Source organism: Gallinula chloropus (genome assembly GCF_964237585.1).
Source record: "Gallinula chloropus genome assembly, chromosome: 1".
NCBI lineage: Eukaryota > Metazoa > Chordata > Aves > Gruiformes > Rallidae > Gallinula > Gallinula chloropus.
In genome coordinates, this window is record NC_140085.1 from 85,195,134 (window position 1) to 85,214,972 (window position 19,839).

General features: G+C 53.8%; 2 protein-coding genes across 2 annotated transcripts; one reads left to right on the forward strand and one right to left on the reverse strand.

Moving 5' to 3' along the window:
• Positions 1-206: 206 nt before the first annotated feature.
• Positions 207-3,019, reverse strand: PTMS (parathymosin). Its single transcript, XM_084279624.1, has 5 exons — positions 2,822-3,019; positions 2,052-2,123; positions 1,218-1,299; positions 1,004-1,068; positions 207-402 (listed from the first exon to the last, which is right to left on the reverse strand). The coding sequence occupies exons 1-5, from the start codon at positions 2,867-2,869 to the stop codon at positions 352-354; spliced, it is 318 nt and encodes a 105-aa protein (XP_084135750.1). The 5' UTR covers positions 2,870-3,019; the 3' UTR covers positions 207-351.
• An 8,412-nt stretch (positions 3,020-11,431) lies between these two features.
• MLF2 (myeloid leukemia factor 2) lies at positions 11,432-18,822 on the forward strand. Its single transcript, XM_084273340.1, has 9 exons — positions 11,432-11,577; positions 11,832-11,905; positions 13,591-13,717; positions 14,158-14,193; positions 15,642-15,695; positions 16,103-16,228; positions 16,588-16,747; positions 16,836-17,076; positions 18,231-18,822. The coding sequence occupies exons 2-8, from the start codon at positions 11,856-11,858 to the stop codon at positions 17,012-17,014; spliced, it is 732 nt and encodes a 243-aa protein (XP_084129466.1). The 5' UTR covers positions 11,432-11,577; positions 11,832-11,855; the 3' UTR covers positions 17,015-17,076; positions 18,231-18,822.
• Positions 18,823-19,839: the final 1,017 nt, after the last annotated feature.

The window sequence follows — 19,839 nt, forward strand, 5'->3', positions numbered from 1 at the left end:
AAAAAAAAAGGGGAGGCAAGTGAAAAGGGAAGGAGAGGTGCTTGCCATGCGAGGAGCCCAGCAAGGTTACGTGCTGGGCTCCAGGAAACTGAGATTCTTGTGGGAAGAGGATCATCTGTAAGTGGGGCGCAGCTGAAGGGATGTGGGGGGCTGGAATAATTTCAGCTGGGGAGTATCACAGCTGGTCTAGATCTTTGGGCGAAAAGGAAACTGCTGTCTTCCCTGTTGGAGAGTATTTCTAATCTTTCCTCATCTGAGATTGTGTGAAGCCGGAGGCTAATGGACAGTGCAAGCACAGGTTGGAATGGAGGAGGAGAGATGGACGGAACGCAGGAGATGGGAGGGGAGGACTCAAGCTGAAGACCCATTTTCTGTCTTCTGTCTCTTTGGATCCACTTCATCCTACGAAGGGCACAGAGAAGGAAAGAAAGCAGTTACCATCAGCCACCACACCAAGGCATGTCATTTCTCCACAAAATTCTTACTGCTGCTCTTTCCTCCAAAAGAAAATCTCTGTTTGGCTTGCAACAAGATCCTCTTTAAAAGGTCTTTGAGTAACTGATACAACTACTCAGTTGATGGTCATAGTTAAGACATGGACAGTTCCATTTGGAAGGATACTCATTCTGATACTTTTGTGATGTGTAAAAAATCTGGGCTTGCATCACTTCAGACAGACCCTGAGAGCCACCCTTACAAGTTCACCTTCTGCCTGAAGCTCAGAAGTCACATGTGTTTGAGGGGTTGTGTTCCAGCACAATCTCTAACACCATGAATCTCAAACACTCAGCGCTGTGACTGCTAGTGGAAGGACCTGCACCCTACAAGGAGCGTACCAGGGTTTATTATCCCCTTGCCACAGCACATTTGTTTACCCATCTGCTGCTGAGGCAACAAGACCCACGGCAAATCTGAGATGGTCTATCAACCACACAGATTTGACCATCACATAGCGGGTAACCTAGTTCCTTCTTACTGCCAGTACTCTCACACTATCACTCACCTCTTCCTCCTCTGCAGATCTTTTTTCTGCATGACCATCCTGCTCTTGCCCATTCTCATCTCCTTCTAAGCACAAGAAAGAGAGGAAATCACGGGTTAGCTGAAGCACCACTAAGGGAAACATAATCTCACAGTCAGAGGAGCAATTTCCTTCCATGATCTTTCATTCACCCAAGCTTCAATCCTCCTAGTCTTTCTGTACCAACTATTCCTACCTTCATCCTCATCACCACCTTCTTCTTCATCCACGTCATCAGGATTCTCTTCATCATCCTCTTCAGCTCCGTTTTCCTCATCCTGAGGAAAATAAATTTGTCAGAGCAGAAAATGGTGTCAGGATGACATTTGTATGTGCTCTTTGCTGTAAATGCAATCTCCACAATTCAAGCCACTTTGTACTCCAGCCTTAGATGTGCACTGTCAACTGAGTGACCTCCGCACTGTTACTCACACTGTCAATTCCCACCATCCCAACTGTGCCTCACAGCGGAAACCCTCTTCCCAGACAGACTTCTTTCTAGTCTTTACCCACCAATATGAACCTCCTTCCACAAGCTTACATCCTGACAAGCTGCCACCATCCCAGCAATCAGAGCATCCCTCTGGCTACAGGCTAATAATGACTTAGCCTGTGCTCACAGTACATCTGCTCCCAGATTCCTTCTGACCTTCATCAATCTGTGCATTTTCTTACTGTTGCATCCCCCAACACTCCTCATCTCCTTATGCACCTCAGGATACTTCAGTAGGTGCAGGACCATGTCTCCTTTGCCACCTTCTCTAAATTCCTACTTGCCCTTGACGCCATTCCCTTTTCAGATCTTTTTGCTTCACATTGGGCAACGCTGACTATGCTGAGTCCTTCAAGGCTCATCCTCCACAATGACCCTATAGCTTGCTGTGCATTTGCCCCTCTCCCTTATGAGCTTCACTGGCCTGGCCTGTTTCTTGATCTCCTATATTCTCTTCGTATTAATTACCCACAGTGAGCCAGGCTAGTCAGCCCTCAGAAAAAGCTCCTAGACGCCTCTAAACCGGCAGGGCCTCACCTCTACTATCTCCTTCTTCTTCTCCTTGTGGACCGTTTTCTCCTCAGCTTTTTCCTTCTTTTCCTTCATTTCCTATACGCAAGATGAGGGGGGAAAAAATAAAAAAAAACAACCCCAAAACCCCTCAACATTCCAGGGGTCAGCAGCGAGGCGTGTTAAAAGATGGGGACGCTCAAACAAAGAGGGTTCAAGGGGAGGTGCAGAAGCAGGGCGCGAGGCGGCCTGAGGGGCTGAACCTGCCCCTCCGTGACAAAGGGGGAAAAGCGGCGGAAACGCCCCCGAGCAACTTTCGGGCCGCAGCACACGTGGGGGGAAAGGCGAGCCGCCGAGTTTTAACGTTGCTCGGGAGAACCTTGTCGCCCCGGGGGCCGCCGCCCCGCCGCCGCCACCAGCCCGCCCTGACGGCTGACCCGCCAGAGCCACCTCCAATTCCCCCCCCTCCCTCCCCGCCCTCCTCCCCGCCCAACGCGGAACCCAGCGCGCTCGCGTCGCCCGGCCAATGGGGGGCGGGGGCGGGGCGGGGGGGGCACCCCCCGCCCCGCCCCCGCCCCCCATTGGCCGGGCGGCGCGAGCGCCCTCGTGCGCCCCCCGCCGGTTGGGTATATCACGCGCCGCCGTGCCGCCCCGCGCACTGACGAGCGGGGGGCCCGGTGTCCTTCTTCCCACAGTAGCGCACCCCCCTCCCCCCCGCCCCATCACAACCACCCCACCCCCCCTCGCTGCCCTCCCGGGGAGCTCGCTGTCCGGAACGCGGCGGGAAAGGGTCTCACCTTAGCGCTCAGCTCCGCCGGCGCCTCCTCGGCGCGTTTTTCCGACATCCTGGCCCGGGTAGTGAGGGGAAGAGGCCGGTGGGAACCGTCCGAAAGGACCCCGCAGCTGGGGTGGGGGAAAGGGGGGGTTGAGTCAGCGGCGGGGAGCGCAAAGTTCCAGCGGTTTGGAGGCGGCAGCGGGCTCCCGCCCCAGGGGCCAAAGTACCAGGGTCTTCCCGCGGTGGGGGGATACGCCGGGGAAGGGGATTTATACACCGCCCGGTGACGAGGGAAGGAGGGACCTGGGGAGGGAGGGGAGAGGGACGGGAGGCGGAGGAGGGAGGGGAGAGGGACGGGCCGCGCCGCGCTGGGGGGAGCGCGGCTGCGAGAACAATGTGCGCTCGGCGCTCCGTGAGGGCCGGCGGCCGCTCAGTAGAGGGGGGCGCACCGCCGCCCCCGCCGAGGTGCCGCCTACCCCCCGCCCTCCTCCCACGGCCCGTCGAGGCCAGCCAGGGGCGCGAAGCTCAAAGCGCCGCTTCGCTCTCCTCACCGATTCGCGCGGCCTCGGGCACTGCCCGGGGGCAGCGGAGCCCCCTGCCCACCGCCCCTGTAGTACTGCGGGGGGCCGGGGGGGGAGGGCAGCCACTCGTACAGCCTGGCCGTCCCCCGCGTATAGGAACCCGGGGTGGGCGAGGAGTGGCGCGGATGGGGCGTGTGGGAGGGTAGCGCTGGCGACGGCCGGGCTCACGCGGCCTCCTGCCTGGAATTTTCCACTCCAGCTGCCCGCTCTCCCTCCCTCCCTCTTTTCCCTCCCGCTGGAAGCGATCCCGGCGGCGGGGCTCCTCCCGGCCGCCCCACGGCTCGACTCGGCCCGGCCCTCCCCTCCGCTGGGCCCCCGCGCCTGAGCCCGCTGGGGGGGGGCGGGGCAGGAGCGAGGCCGCTTTTCCCGCGCTCCGGCGGGTGGTGAGGGTGGGGCCTGGCCGCCGCGCGCGTCGACCAGGCGGTTGGAAGGAGGGGGATGGGGGGGGGGGGCGGAAAGAGGGTTAGCGGGCGCATCCCCGTTCCCCATATAAGGAGGGAGTAATGGACGCGCTCCTGATTGGGCTATTCAAATGAGACGTCTGCCTGGCAACAAGGTTTGTATTGGCTGCCGAGCGTAGGCTCGCGGGGACGGGGGAGTAGTGATGGTTGCTGCAAGGGAGTGGGAGGAGTTGCCGCACGTGGGGCGGCGGGGAAGGTGCGCGAGGGAGCGAGACGGCAGGGCAGCCGGGGCGCGGCGCTGCCAGACCCGCTCCCGCCCAGCGCTGGCCTGTCCTGCGGCTGCGGCAGCTGCCCCGCGGGGCGGAGCGGCTCCTGGCCGGGGTCCGCAGCGGCTTGTGCGGGGAAACGGCCCGTTTTGAAGCGGCGCGGGGCCCTTGTGCGCATCCGGCGCTTGAGCTGTGGGAGCCCTCGGTGTCCCCGAGCCCTGCGTGCCGCCCCACGGTAGCGCGGCGGGTCCTGCCGCAGGAACCCCGGTTCCGCGGCGATCGCTCGGCGGCGCGAAGCGCTAACAGTGACCCGCTGGTGCTGCCCGCCCCGGCTGCGAGGCGGGGCGAGGAGGAGGCCTGGCCGGGCAGCATACGGTGTGCAACACTGACCCCTGCCGCCTGCCGCAGCGCCCGAGCCCCGCCGGCCGCGGGGGGGGTGTTGGCGGCGGGGCCTCCGGGCAGGGGGCGGGCGGCCCGCTGCGAAGGATCCCCGCCCGCCTGGCTCTGCGGCCCGCTTTAAGCAAACGGTGTCCCTGCAGAACGGCAGGTCGCGTCTTGCAGCCGCGGGGGCTCGCTGCTCGCTAAGGATGCCCTGGCAGCCGTGCTTCGGGCCTGTTCGTCAGCTCGAGTGGGTCGGGGCGGCCCAGTTGCCTTCACCTTCCCAGAAGGATGCGCGTTGTCCCGCTCTTAGTCACAGGCGCGCACGCAAAACTCTGCCTGCGGTTGCAAGCCCGCGCGCAGGGCCCAGCGTGCCGGTACATGTACCTGTGCACGCAGCAGCTCTTAACGGCTGCGAGGTGAGATCCAGCTGGCTGGAAAACTCGGGCATGCGAGCCCTTGCCCTGCCTCGGCACGGAGTCGGGGTTTACAGCTGGAGCTGTTGAGTTTAATCGAAGGTGCCTCGGCTCGAGCATCTGATAGAAAAAGTGATTGGTACCTGTGGACCAGAGGAGGCAGGTGTCTCCTGAAGGAAAGGATGAAAGAGACTGGATAGAGACTTAATTTGTGGGACAGAGAGGGAGGGACTCCCCACCTTGTCATCTCTTCTGGAGTTACGGGTGCTTCTTTCAGATGATCTGACTCATACACGGTCTTTCCTAGCTACACACACTGTGTAGTGCCTGCCCCAAAGAAACTGTCATGTAGCCCAGATGCACAGCTACAGATCTAGACTAGTACTGAAATAAATAATGAAAAGACATGCATGATTTTTTTCCCTCTTCTGTTCTATAAGGCCCCTCATGTCATCTTGTCAGGTCTCGCTGCTGTCAGCATTCAATCCCTGGTTGGTTTCCAGTGCCCCTTTCATCCCTCTTTTCTGCAAGAAGAAAATCTTAATTTCTGGAGCTACCACCAAAAAAGAAGAAAAAAAAATTCTGTAAAGCAGACAGATGTTTCTGCTTCTGCATGTCAAGAGACACATGTCTCTGCTGTTCTCCTCACAGACCAAGGTTTTCATCCTTTCCTTTTCCTTTTCATCCATCCTTTTCCATGTTCAGCTACTGAAAATGCAGAACTACACCAAAACATGCATCCCTTGGCAGAAACATTTTCTTATTAATGCACAAACAGGCCCCGGCACAACATCCTAGAGGAGAAAAAGCAAAGATTACATCCAATGATGTTGCTGTGTGCAAAGTACATTGTTGACGTGGACAGGGCAGAGGCAAATAGACAAACACCTGTTTGTGCAAGGGAAATGTGTTTCCAACAGCCTGTAGCATGGGGCTGCGTGGTCAGACCTGTGGCCACCTGTGACATCTCCCCTCCCCTTCACACTCGCAGTGTGCAGCCTCACATTTTCCCTGCCACATTCCCCACTGTGTCCTCTTTGCAATTTGTACCTCATCTGTGACTTTTGAACTTCTGCATCATGCCTGTATTGATGGCAATGTTCTTCCTGTGGCCTCCTCCCTGGTTTCTCTGTGACATCCTTTATCACTATAACTACATCATAACTACAAAATTCACCTCGCATTCCCCTCTTTGTTATCCACATGTTCCCTTTTGTCCCACGTGCCTGCATCAAGTATGTTTTGTCCCCTTATATCCAACGTGAAACTCCATCCCTTGTGACATGCCCATTTCTGCATCCCAACTCGTCTTGCCCTTCAGATCCTGATGGTGAGGTTCCCTCAGCTTCGCTCAAGCCCCAAGGACATCCTTTAACTGCCTCACCTAACTCTTTACTGTGTCTCCCGCTCCTCCATCTGATTTGTGCCATTCTGCATTTTGTCTGCTGGATCCACTTGCAGCTTTCCTCTTCTCCCCTCTCCCATCTGTGTCCTTCCCTTTGTTGCAAACACCAGTGTGCTCATTGTGTGGTCTGCAGATGTGAATCCCTTTTCAGCCTCTTCTGTAATCTTTGCCACCAGTTGCTTTGCAGAGTCAGCAGAATATACTCCATCCTTTCCAGAGCCTTCTGTCCTTAGACAAAATGAGAAAGGTGCAGAAGTTCTGCGACACGTCTTTGTGCAGGAACACAGACAACAGGCGGTGTCTGCCTGCAGCCCAGAGAACAATACGGATGTCATTTTCTCAGCACCATAAGTTACGAGTTTTGTGCTGTGCACTGTGTCTGTGAGGCGTGTGCCTGTGTTTGGATGCAGTACCTACACCCTGTTCTGGTGTGACATCCTTTCTGTTACATGCATTTACTTCTGTGAGTACAGCAAGCATGGTACTCTTCTACTGCGGCGTGTGTGCAGCATCGCACGCGCTTGCCTATGCGCCCCGGCTCTCGTGCACGGTACTGCTTCTAGCAGGGTGCAATGCATCTAGAAGCAAGCATTTATGCAGGGTTGTTTTTTTTAATACCTTGCTGGTCTTGTTGCTGCATTCTGCTGAGGGACAGGGACTTTGTTGTTTATGTTGAAAGCTGAACTAACCCAGCCATTTTCTGAGCAGAAGCAAAACGCAATACTGGGCATTTTAAGAGTTTTATTTGGTGAGCTAACTTGTAAGTGGTTCCAGAACTCTTCCGAGCTGTTTGTTGAAAAACAAAAGAGCAGAAGGATGTGTATTTGCATTAACTTTTCTTAGATTTGCATAAATTCAGAACAAGGAGTCCGTCCTTTTATTTAAAGTGAAACTGGCAAAATCTCAATATGCAGAGGGAATGTGTTTGAATGTATTTGTGCATTTAATCCACACCGACCGCTCATCTTTCTGTCCCAGTGTCCATTCAAATCCAGGCAGATAATGTTTTGTCCTTCTTTCATGATGCTGTATCCTGAAGTCAAGAGGAAATACCAAAGAAGTCAACCACCAGCCAACTTTGCATTGGCAAATGGCTTGCTGAGAGGCAACACATTTAAATAAGCGAAGGACAGGGAAGCAGGGGAAGGTAACATGATGAGAGGAAGCAAGAGGAGCAGAAGGGAGTGACAAGGGCTGACAGAGCTTGTCAGAAGACTGGAAAGGGGAGGGAGGTTTTCAATCACAATTTTTGTGAACCTCTCCTCGCTAACACAGCACAGATGGGGGTCGTGATTTTCACTCTTGGTGTGACAGCCACATTCTTAGCAGGAGCAAAACATTCTGAAAGTAATCGCTGCCCCACAACACGGGCTGCAGCCACCACAAGCCGGCTGTAGCATCCCAGATATGAATTGTCACCTTTGAAGATCAGATCAGAGCTATCCTTCACTCAGGGTGCCCTTCATCTGAGGTCAGAGTTAGCTGTTGGGTGAGGATTACGTAAGAGGCACAGATGAAAGGAACCAATGAGGAAATGGCTGTGGGTAGCTCTGACTTCTGATAATGAGGATTTCTTTGTTTTACAGGCGTCCACAGGGACCCTGGAACATTTGGACGCATTAGGAAGCCGTTTCTGTCTTTCTGGACAAAATGATCGGTCCCTGGAAGTAGCAGGTAACAAGGCATGGTTTTTCAGCCTGTTGTTTGTTTACCTTTTCCATGTGATAACTCTGTTTGCTTTTAAACCGCTTCCACTGTGGCTGCCCCTTTGGCTGACGGTGCCGCTAAGGGCGATGGGGATGCTGGGGGTGGGGGGGGAGGCAGGCTGCCTGGCAGCAGCCGGCAGTAGGCGGGAGAAGGTGGAGTTGAGAGCAGCGGTGCCATTCATCCCTCTTCCATTTTGCCCTTCACTCACCTCCTCCTGGCTGCCTGCTGAGCTCCTTCTTCTTCTCGTTCCCCCACCCCCCCCCCCCCCCATCTTCCACCGCCTCCAGCACAACTTGAGCAGCTTAATTTAAAAAAAAAAAAAGAAAGAAAGAAAGAAATGGAGAGATGCAGTTAATGGCTTTTATTCCTGATGCAAACAGAAACAGCCTAAATAGAGAATGTGACAGGAGCAAGATGGGAGTCTGGCTTTCCATTCACACCCCCGTGTGCTTTGTTATTCTAACCCAGCAAATGGCCATCCCCTTGGCACACATTAAAGACGCGGTGTGGCGAGTACTATGCAGAAACATCTCCTGCAAATAGTGTAATAACACAGCTTCTGCATTCCTCAGAGCTCTGGGCTTGTCCATCTTCCAGGAAAAGGGTGCGTTTCCAATTCCTCCTTCCAGGATTTCACCCAGCATTTGCCACCAGCACGATTCTTTGCAAGCTGGATTCCCTGAAGATTTGCTGAGCTGGTAATGTAGTCTGTGATAACATAGGTTCATCAAGTGCTAGGAGGCCTCAGAAATACCGACTAGGACTCACAGCCTCAGCCTCCAGTCTCATCAACTCAGCCCTTTGGGTTACCTGCCATGTGCAGAGGAACAGTATTAGGGATAGGAAAAGGATCTGCAAAGCAGTTATTTGTTCCACACTCCATTCTATTCCTTCCCTATCTCTGTGTCTGGAAGGTGGCAATGCCTGACTTAGTATTTGGAAAAAAATAAAGGAGTCCTGCCATCTCTAGGACATGCCAGGAGTGGGAAAATCACTGGTGTCTAGGGGACAGCAAATAATTTTATCCCAGATAGTTGGGGGGGTGTAGTGGTGGTGGTGAGAAATTAAAAAACCCCCGATGTGTACATTCTTGCCCAGGAAGCCCTTTGCCTGCCTCTGAATCCTGCCACTTGAGGTCAGCTCTGTGTCAGAGCAAAAGAAAAACACACCAAGCAGGAAAGGCTTTCCAAACTGGAGGTCTCTGAAGGATGGATGATTCAGGGTTGCAAAAGAAGCAGCAGACAGGCTAAGGCAGTGCTAGCAGAGGCTCTGTATGAACTTCAGTGCTCACACATCAGCTCTGAGCTGGTGACAGGAGAGCTGGTGACAGGCCGCTCCCCTAGGAACAGCCTCCCTCAGGGGCACTGCCTGAAAGCTCTGGCTCTGCTTAGCCCGTGCCCTGCCCATAGGATCTGTCTCCACTCGCGGTCCTGCACTTTTGTGCTGCCTGCAGCTTCCACACTGTGGGCAGTAGTTTCAGCCTCTGAAGAAGGCATTGCCAGATGCAGTGGCAAACATCTGTGCACGTGCACAGGCACAGGCCTACAGTGAGAGACCTCCCCTTCTTTCAGGACATCAAGCAGTGTTGAGACCTGATGTAGCAAGGAGTACTGCCCAGCACACCTCGCATTCCATGTGTGCTACCAGGTCGTTTTCCTCTATTAGACATACATGGCTCCTGCCACAACCCTGGAGTTTGGTTTCTCAGTCACATCTTGCAACCTGCTATTTCCAGGCTCAGCCTGGCGCCCGCACATACAGACAGGATGCAACAGTTAACAAAAGCACCACTGAGGAAGCGCACCCTGGTCTCAAGCTGCTATGAGTCAGCCCGCTCCCTTCCCTTTAATCCAGCGGAGCCCGTGGTAGCTGAAAGCAACCAGCATTCCCCAGGGATGGTGGCAGAGGCTGTCACCCCACTGACTGGCGGAGGCTCCCCACCACTGCTGTAGGCACGAACACCCGACTACCTGTGCTTCGTCTGTGGGTCCCAGCAGCTGCTCAGGGGCTTTAATGACCCACAGCCGTCTTACAAAGTCCTCTCCCCGTTTCTGCCGGGCAGAGCACGGTGTGCTTAAGCTGCGTCTGTGCTCAGCACAGGCACACAGATCGTTGGGTGCCCCTGAGGTGCCCGTGCTGGGCAGGAAGCCTGGGCTCTAGTGCCGTTCCCGCACTCGTAGCTGCAGACTCCAGCAGTGAAATAACTCATTGCCAGCCGCTGGGGTTGACTGCTAAAGCGGGCTGCTGGGCGACAACCTGCACCTCCTCCGTAGCGAGCACGGCAGAGCCCACGGCCTCAGAGGAGAGCCGCCCTCTTGCTCAAGCCCTTCGAGTGCTCACCTCGCCCCTCGGCCACCCCTCCTCTTACCGAGGCGGGACGCGAGCTACATAGAATCACAGAATTGTAGGTGTTGGAAGGGACCTCGAGAGATCATCGGGTCCAACCCCCCTGCCAAAGCAGCTCCCTAGGACATATCACTCAGATAGGCGTCCAGGCGGGTCTTGAATATCTCCAGAGAAGGAGACCCCACCACCTCCCTGGGCAGCCTGTCCCAGGGCTCTGTCACCCTCACTGGGAAAAAGTTCTTCCACATGTTGGTGTGGAACTTCCTGTGCTCCAACTTGCAGCCATTGCCCTTTGTTCTGTCTCCACAGACCACTGAAAAGGGGCTGGCTGATTCCCCCTGCATCCCCTGCTTCAGATAATTATAAACTCCAATTAGGTCCTCCCTTAGTCTTCTCTTCTCAAGGCTGAACAGTCCCAACTTACTCAGCCTTTCCTCATAGGGGAGATGCTCCAGGCCCTTAATCATCTTTGTAGCCCTTCTCTGGACTCTCCCCAGGAGATCCCTGTCTTTTTTATGCCAAGGAGCCCAGAACTGGACACAATACTCCAGGTGGGGCCTGACCAGGGCAGAGTAGAGGGGGAGGATCACCTCCTTCGACCTGCTGGCCACACTCCTCTTGATGCACCCCAGGATCCCATTGGCCCTCTCAGCCCCCAGTGCACACCGCTGGCTCACGGCCAACCTGTCATCAACCTGTACCCGCCCGCCGCCGCCTCAGCCCGAGGAACAATGGCCCCTTGTGGCCGGGGCCTGTTTTCACTCGCTGCCAGCTGCAGCTCGCTCTCGGACCCGCCAGGCACCGCTGTGCGCTGGGCCGGGGGCCGTTAGCAGAGGCCTCCCAGACGTTAAGGTGGGCTGAAGGAGTGTGTCCCCCCCCCCACCGCCGCTCGCTCCCGGGGCAGCCGCCTCCGCCGAGCAGGGCGGCGCGGGCTCCCGCCCGGCGGCTGCCAGGGGGCGCTCTGCCGAGTTATCCCTTCCGGCCCCGGCCGAGCTTTGGGGCGCGCGCACACGGCGGCGCGAGAGGCGGGGCGCGAGAGTCCCCCCCTCCCCCCCCCCTTGTTCCCCCTGCCGCCTTCCCCCGCCGAGTGCGTCCCCTGCTCGGGCCGGGGTGGGTGCGCATGCGCGGGGCGAGCCGGCCGCGGCGGGCGGGGCGGCAGCGGCGAGCGCGGTCCCGGGCCGCGATGGGAGCGGAGGTGTGAGCGGCTCGCAGGCGTTCTGCTGCCGCGGAGGGGGAAGGGCCGCGCCCGCTGCTCGGCACCCACCGGCGCGCCTGCAGGCAAGGGAAGGGGCGCGGCGGATGGGCCCGGGGGCGGGGCCTGGGCCCGTGGCCGGCAGGGCCGCCGTGGGGCGGGCGGGGGGTGGTGGGGGTTGGGAGTCGCGGCCTAGGGCGCCGCGGGGGCAGCGAGCGAGCCGAGGCGCCCTGGGATGAGGGCGGGGCGGGGGGGCGGCTTCGCTGCTCGTCCCCTCCCCGCCCTCTGCCTCGCCTGTGCTCACCACCCCCCCCCTTCCCGCCCCTTCTCCCCTCCGCAGAGGCCGCCCCCGCCCGAGGGAAGCATGTTCCGGCTGATGAGGGATGGCGAGCCGGAGGACCCCATGTTTGCCATGTGAGTGGAGCTGGGCATCCTCCGGGGGAGGGGGGGCGGCACGGCATGAGAGGGGGGCTGCGGCACAGACCTTCGCCGGGGGGACAAGGTGTGCGCTGGCCTCGCCGCCGAATGGGCGGGCAGAGGGCCTCCAGGGCTGCGGGAAATACCGCAGCGCAGCAGCTGTCGGGAGGAAAAGGCGGACGGAGCCTTGAGAAGCAGCGCGGGGAATAGCCTGGTTCGCGCTGGTCTGGTTTCTGTGTTATTCGAGCACGGTTTAGGGGGAAAGCGTAATTAAATAAAAGTAGGCCGAAAGGGGCATCGTCGCGGCTGTCTGAGAGGAGGAAGAGAGGGGCCGGGATGCCTAATCTTTGTGTAAGGGTTTGCTTCTTTTCTTATGCAAAGCAGGGCTTCAGCTCAGATAGATGAAATCTACCTCCCTGACCGGTGTTTTCTGCCGTGCTGCGCGGGGAATCGTTAGTGGAGCTGGAGAAGACTGCTAAAGTAGTTGTCAAGTTGCATGGAACTCAGTAAAGAGAAGACAACAAGTAGTTTTGAAATACAAGTCCTCAAATCTAACACACGTTCCAAGAACCCTTCCTGGGTTTCCTTTTACTGAATGTTTTTGTTTCTGTCTACAGTCCAGAAATTGGGTGTTACTGATAAATTTTGGCAATGAAACTAAGCTGGCAGTTCTTGCCAAGGCAGATAAGGAATGCACTGTTCGTATAGTAAGAACTTCATTATGTTAAGCATGGCACTACTAGAAATTTGGTGGAATTAATTTTATGTAGAAGAATAAAATCTGGTTTTTGCTTATTCAATTGACAATAAGCAAGAAATTACAGGAGACGTTCATGTCCCAGTTAGTCACAGAATGACTGCGTGTTCTCACTGATGTGGCAGGTATGAGTCTGCCTTTTATTATGGGAAGTATTTTCAGTAGAGACAGGAAAGTATTAGTTTGTAGTAGGTGCTTCTGTGATCTCAGGGATGTTCTATGCTGTTGAGGTTTTTCACACTCAAGAGGTGTACATGCAAGCTAGAAGATGTGTGGAGAAATGTTATGGTATTGCCCAGATTTTTTATTTACTGTGGCCACTGTATTCTGGGACCGTTTGCCCTTATTCTTTTTCTCTCCTTGCTCCTCCAGCGTGTGTGTGTACAGCCCTCAAAGTTGAGGCTGCAGAGAGGGAAAGGAAGGGAAGCGGGTTAGGCACCCCCCCTTTCGCTCTCGGATCTACAAAAGCAGCGTGTGGCTTCAACTTCTTGGCCAGTGTGCACATTGTAGGAGAACATCAGATGAAGGTTCCTTGGGGCAGGGGGGTGTCACACAGTGCCAGGCCGTACAATCCATCCTGGTGGTTTCACTCTGGCGTTTGAGTGTGTTTGTGCACGTGTGTGTGGAGGGGTGAGAGGGCACTGGGCGGAGCAGAACAGCAAACTGCTTCTGAGCAGACATCAAATAGTGCCTGAGAGGGCTTCTGTGGTGTAACACCTTCCAGTGCGGGAAACGCGATGGGATCCAGATGTCCCTTCCCACCCCAAGGATCACCGTAAGCAATGCTGCATTCTTGGCATTCTAGATTTTCAGCGAGGAAAGGAATGCACAGTTACATAAAAGAAGCTCAAAAGGCAGAATGTGTGGATTGCACTTGTTTTCTGTCATCCCTTTCCTAACACTGTTCTTCACCCCGTTCCGAAAGGGACCCCTTTGCCATCCACCGGCAGCACATGAACCGCATGCTTTCCGGAAGTTTCGGGTTCGGCCCGCTCCTTGGCATCACCGATGGGACTACACCTGGGGCTCGCCAGGCTGGCCGTAGGATGCAGGTAAAAGGGGCTGAGTACAGGATAGCATTCCTTAAACTGCCTTGTTAGGTTCCATCTTACACCATTGCTGGCTTGGGCATGCCCCTTGCCTTTTATGTGGGTGGTGGGCACAGGATTTATCCTTTTCTTTACTCGGTGTGCATTAATACACTGAACACAACTGTTTCTAGGTTGAATGGGAGGGAGGAAAGAAATACTTGTTATTTCTCAAGTATGTAACTCAACTGGGAGAAATTTAGGGGGGCATCACCTTCTAACTGGTTTGCTAGAGATAATATGGTTTGAACCGCTGTGAGTCCCTGAGGTGGTTTCCTGATCTGTTTGTTGGGCCTGAATGTTCCTAGTTACATTTCTGAGAAGGACGAGGGTGTTCTGTGGAGGATGCAGTGTTTGGCTGTTGCAAGGTCATTCTGTGTTCTCTTCTTCTGTTGTCCTGGCAGGCAGGAGCTGTTTCACCCTTTGGGATGCTTGGCATGGTAAGTTCTCTGTTTTTCTCAGATTAGAGGCTTTCTAAGTAGTGGCTTCGTACTGAGATTTATCTGTGCAACCGATGCAAAAATGTCTCTGTCTCTGAACAAGACCATCTATCCTGACAGGTAGTGAGGGTTGGAAGGTGCAAACAGACCAGAATGTGCTCTAGATCTATAGTAAACAATACGGAGGAGGGTATTGAGCTGGAACTGGAGGCAACAGTTTTCTCTTGTACCTCTCTTACTGAGTTGCTGTATGACATCATGCCTTTCCCTTGTTTTCCCTCTAATGTTTTAGTTTACTCTGTGAGCTGTTTTAGAGGAGAGATTCTAACTCTGTATGGGGAGATTTATATTTGCATCTTGAGCAGAGAAGAGCCCTAAAGCTATTATTGCACAAGATTTCATAGGAATTGGGACAGTTAGTATCTGGGAAGAGCAGATAGCTTCTTTTCAGACATATGAGGTTAATAAGAGACTGCAGATCTGCTTGGAGGTAATGGAGGAGAAGACTTGGCCATCAGTAGGCAGAGGTGATTATTGAAACTCCTTTGCTAGTGGTGGCAGATGAAAAAGCCAGCAGACTCCTCTGAGTGAACAGGACAGGAATTAGAGTGGCTCTGTGTGTGTATGAGAGAACACCGTGCTTGGAGCATGCTGATCTCCATCATCTACTAAAATAATACGGTGGAAATAGGTTATTCCAGATCCAGCAACTTCAGCTGCCTTGCTCTGCAGGATTGCCTCAGTGAAAGAGGCTAAGCGTCCTGGAATTGTAGCTCAGAGAAGGATTAATAAGAATACAAACCGATAGACTTCAAAGGATAATAACACTGTGTGTGAGTACTGCTCTGCTGGAAACAAGAGCAAGAGGCTACTTGAGGGGGGAAAAAAACCCAGCAAGTTTAAACTGACATAGTAATTTTGTTTACCTATTGCACAATTAACCTGTGAGACCTGCTGGCCCAGTAGATTATTGCAGCCTTTAGGTTTACAAGATTAAAAAGTCAGGTGTTTGTAGGGAAAATAACATAGAAAGGATACGATTAATGGAAACTTCCTTGTAGTTTAAATTAGAGTTGACAGTGATGAGGTGAGAACATCGAGGGTGGCTGTCCGTGGTTAAGATCACTGTTCAGTGAACATCCTGAGATTTCTTCTCTCAGCTTTGCTCAGTGCCCAGACTCTCAAACCCCAGTGCATCAGGAGCCAGACCCAAACTAAAAGAACAACCTTTGCCACATCCAGAGATGTGGAGAGCCAGGACAGTGCAACCTGAGAGAGTGGAGAGACCAGCAACTCCAAATCCACTTATTTCCTTCACTGCTGAAGGGAGGGAACGAGTTGGGTTTTTTACTTAGGCAGCAGTTTTTTCTCCCTTGCAGGAAGTTTGTTCTTCCCTCCTGTGTCTTTCCAAACTGACTATTCATGCATTCTCTTTTCATTTTTATCAGGCAGGTGGCTTTATAGATATGTTTGGGATGATGAATGACATGATTGGAAACATGGTAAGAACCCTCTGTAAACCAGTCTGTATTGATGGGAGTAATTGAGTGTGCTCGGGCCAGCCCTTCTGATGTCACCCATCCCGTTGTGCTGCAATGGGATGGGCTGTGCTCAGGCTGCACAGCCTGTCAGCCTGGCATCATGGCAGAGGGCTTGTTCCTGAGACACGTGCGTACGCTCTCAGTGTGGGGAGAAGAGATGGGTGAGGAAGGAGGTATGGGGGTAGGCTTGTTTAGCAAGACACAAGAGTTCATTTAACAGCAAAATGCATTATCCAGAAAGATGGACCCGTGGGGATTATGTTCTTAGTGTCACTTCTTCCTACTTCCTTGCGTATAGAGAGAATTCACTGCCATCTCTTCTTCCCTCACCCTTCCTTCTTCATACCATCCCCCATTTCTTCATGCAGGAGCATATGACGAGTGGTGCTAACTGCCAGACGTTTACCTCCTCAACTGTTATCTCCTATTCCAACCTGGGTGATGGGCCCAAAGTCTACCAAGAGACGTCAGAGATGCGTTCGGCACCTGGCGGGGTAAGGAGGCGGCTGCAGTTGCATCTTCCCAGCACAAGGCTGCTACTGGTTTCGCTGTGGGTGGATAAGCTTCATGTGGTGGCTCTGTGCTGGCCACCCGCAGCACTTCTGCTTTGCAGTCAGTTGTGGTTTGAGGAGTGTGCTGTGACTAACTGAACCACGCTGAGGGCCACTGGGAGGGGATGGGAACTGCTGGCAGGGGGGAAATCCATTTGCCCTCTTCAGCAGTGTTGTGTCTGACGTGTCGGGAGTGGTGGCGGTGGCAGTGCGACTGAAATACTGCGGGCAGGAGTCGGAGCGCCTCATGAGGCTGGGAGAGGGGATTCAAATGTTGATCCTGCATGGAAATCTGCCCTCAGATCCGTGAGACCAGACGGACCGTGAGGGACTCGGACAGTGGCTTGGAGCAGATGTCGATTGGACACCACATCAGGGAGCGGGCCCACATCATGCAGCGGTCCCGCAACCACCGCACGGGTGACCAGGAGGAAAGGCAGGACTACATCAACATGGATGAGAGTGAGTACTGCCTGTCTGCTCCTTGTGGCACATCTGGGTGCTGCCTCCCCACCTCCTCGATGTCTGAGCTTGTTCTTTCCTGACATAGGCGATGCAGCTGCCTTTGATGATGAGTGGAGGCGAGAGACATCCCGCTTCCGGCCGCAGCGGGGTCTGGAGTACCGGCGTCATGAAGGCGGCAGCGGCCGCCGGGCTGAAGGGACTCGCCTTGCGATCCAGGGCCCTGAGGATTCTCCCTCCAGACAGTCCCGTCGGTATGACTGGTGAACCCAGAGCAGACCTTGTGGGGGGTGCAGTGTGGCCACCCCCAAATCTACCTACACGCTCTTGTAAGTCTTAAGTTTTTTTTCCACTGTCTCCCACTGCACGGTTGCCTCCCAGCTGTGTGATTACTTATTTTTGTTGTCCCAGTCTTACATTGTTTTGAAGTATTGGTTGGAAACGGATTTTCCTACTTAATTTAGAGAGTAAGGAAAGATGTGAAATTTTGAGAAAATACCATTCTCAGCTGGAAGGTGGAAGCTGTTGAGGTTAGCTCTGTCATCAACAAAAAGCATGGTTGTCGTGGTTTTACCCCGGCTGAGAGCCGAGATCCACACAGCTGCCTGCTCTTTAAAGGAAAAGAGGAGGGGGAGAAGGGGGCTGGGGGGGGTGAGGCAAGGGAAGGGAAATAACAACCCCAAAACCAAGAAACCAAAAGGCCCATGGATTGGGATAAGGATAGTTTACTAAAATAGCAGAAAGATAAAATATAACAATGCTAACAGGACTTTAGAGCAAAAAATACATGAAGCTGTTGATACACAATGCAGTTTCCCACCGAACCCACAGCTCAGGCCGTGCCACCCAGAGCCGTCCCGCAACCCAACTGACCCCCCAAAACCCGCATGTCCTGGAGCCTCCCCCCTCCTCCTCTCAGCCCCCCCATATCCTGGGCAGGACGTAATTGGCATGGAATACTCTCTTTGGCCAGTTTAGGTCACCTGTCCTGGCTTCTCCCCTCCTTTCTCATTAATAGAGAAATATGAAGAGCTGAGAAAGTCCTTGACTGTCTGACAGCAACTAAAAACATCAGGGTGTTACCAGCACTGCTTTCATTTTAACTCTCAAACACAGCATTCCATCCGCTGCTACAAAAGAAGTTAACTCCATCCTGACCAAAACCAGGACGATGGTGTCAGCCTTAACAGGTGGTTGAAATGGTATGAAATGATGTAGGATCAGGATCTGCAGTGTTTATACCGTCACTGTATGGAATGTTGAGACTGTTTGCTGTCAGTCTAGTTTGAGAAATAAGTAAGTGCTGGTATCTGCTGGCCTGTGTTTTGCATAGGATTCACTGGGACGTGATGTAGTGCCTGAAAAGGGGCTTCTTCCCTTTTTTTAAATGTTTAGAAATCAGGTTTAAACATGACCTTGTCTTCTGTGCTGCTTTCTAGTCACTGCTTACTCTCTTTATGTTCTCTGTTTCCCTCCTGCCTAGGTACAGACAGTGAAACTCTGAAACCCCTTCAAAGCACCACTTGGACCCTCCTCAAATTTAGTATTAACCTCCCTTCCACTTAAGAATTGAAACCAAGCAACTAATCTTCTGCATTGCTCTTTTTTTGCCCCATTTGGGTGCTGCGGTGGGGCATGGGGAATCTCACTGATGTGCAAGGAATGCATTAATTGCCCATTCCCTTTCTGCTCTCCCTTGGTTCTGTTCTTTCTGCCAGTAGTGGTGGGCATAAGGAGCTGCCACCTTGCCTCTTTGATCCTTTCCACTCTTCCTGTGCTGGGTTGGGCTGGTTCTGAACTTTGTGTTTAGTCCCCTGTGAAAGAAAAATGAGGGAATTCTTCTAGAACCCTGTTGCTGGTCCCCTCAGGGGAACAGAGGCTGCAGTTCCCCTCCTGCTCCTTGGTGCAGCTACGGAGAAGCAGAAGGACGTGCGTGTTAGAGAAGGGAGGAGCAGAACAAAAGCTGGATCAGCCTGTGCCCTGCCCCAACCCCTCCTTGTTCAGCTCCTCCACTTTTTTAATTTGTGAAACTTGTAACTAGATGTTTACTGAATAAAGAAACGAACTGTAAAGAATTGTTGGGTCAGTCTTTCCCTTCAGATAAGGTCGCTGTACCTGCTGTGGAATCAGGTAACCTCTTTCACATCCTCGGGAAGTTGCTGAGGAGGAGCTTGGTGTTTGAGCCCAAGGCTTTATTTTCTTCTAGAAAACAGCCTTGTGGCCTTTCTGTGTAGCTACAAATGTGACAATGTGACATGGGAATTATGAAAGAAGACCCAAGAACCCACTGCTGGCAAAAATACCCTTTAATTGCTGCAGCTCTGCTGTGCACTCAAGGGAGAGGGGTTGGTCTTTCCTGCTGCCCGGTGATCTGTGCAGCGCTGGATTGGGCCACAGGAGTTCCCCCAGGGCCAGGGAAGGTTCCTACAGCTGAGGTTGATGTTACAAATAACCTTATTTTTTTAAACTTGTTTGGTGTTGGGTTGAAATTGGGAAGCATTGGGAACGTGGGACAAGGGAATATCTGGGTTCTTTGGCCACGTCCCTGCTCTGGCACACACCCTTACGTAAACCTTTTCGTCTACACCTAGGGAAGAGGAGGTAGGGAGTTGGTGCACGACAAGGCACTGGGCAGGGGCGTGCCAGGACCTGCTGTGTATCCCCATGTATGTCTGGGCACTAAGGGAGAGACAGACACCTCACTGTGACTGGGACTCTCTTGCCCTGAAATAAAGTACACAGAATCCAAGCCCTGAAAGCTTAGGGCAGAGGTGGCACGTGCTCCACCATTCAAGGAAGCACAGGGCAGAGACTTAGCTGATAGCAGGGTCCATCCCCACTTCCTGGTGCTGTTCTGTCCCATAGCAAACCCCAAGTCCTGCTCCTCAGGTGATGGCTCCGTATCTGGGCTGCAGTCAGAGCCGTCTCTGGCATCTGGGAGGGTGGAGGGAGAGAGCTTGGTTAAGACAGCAAAGTAAATGTTGGAGGGGGATAAATGCTGTTTCGAGAGATGTAGAAGGCAGGCCCTGAAGAAGGCAAGGGCAAAGGAGGAGCTACACAAGCAAACTGGGTTTGGGAGAGGTTTAGCGATG

What these genes read in the sequence shown, in the direction of transcription:
- PTMS (XM_084279624.1), bottom strand. Translation starts at nt 2,869, where the DNA reads ATGTCGGAAAAACGCGCCGAGGAGGCGCCGGCGGAGCTGAGCGCTAAG. An exon ending in CGGCGGAGCTGAGCGCTAAG is followed by an intron (nt 2,124 to 2,821) that starts GTGAGACCCTTT and finishes TCTTGCGTATAG; the next exon opens with GAAATGAAGGAAAAGAAGGA. An exon ending in AGGTGGTGATGAGGATGAAG is followed by an intron (nt 1,069 to 1,217) that starts GTAGGAATAGTT and finishes TCTTGTGCTTAG; the next exon opens with AAGGAGATGAGAATGGGCAA.
- MLF2 (XM_084273340.1), top strand. Translation starts at nt 11,856, where the DNA reads ATGTTCCGGCTGATGAGGGATGGCGAGCCGGAGGACCCCATGTTTGCC. An exon ending in GAGGACCCCATGTTTGCCAT is followed by an intron (nt 11,906 to 13,590) that starts GTGAGTGGAGCT and finishes CCGTTCCGAAAG; the next exon opens with GGACCCCTTTGCCATCCACC. An exon ending in CCTTTGGGATGCTTGGCATG is followed by an intron (nt 14,194 to 15,641) that starts GTAAGTTCTCTG and finishes CATTTTTATCAG; the next exon opens with GCAGGTGGCTTTATAGATAT.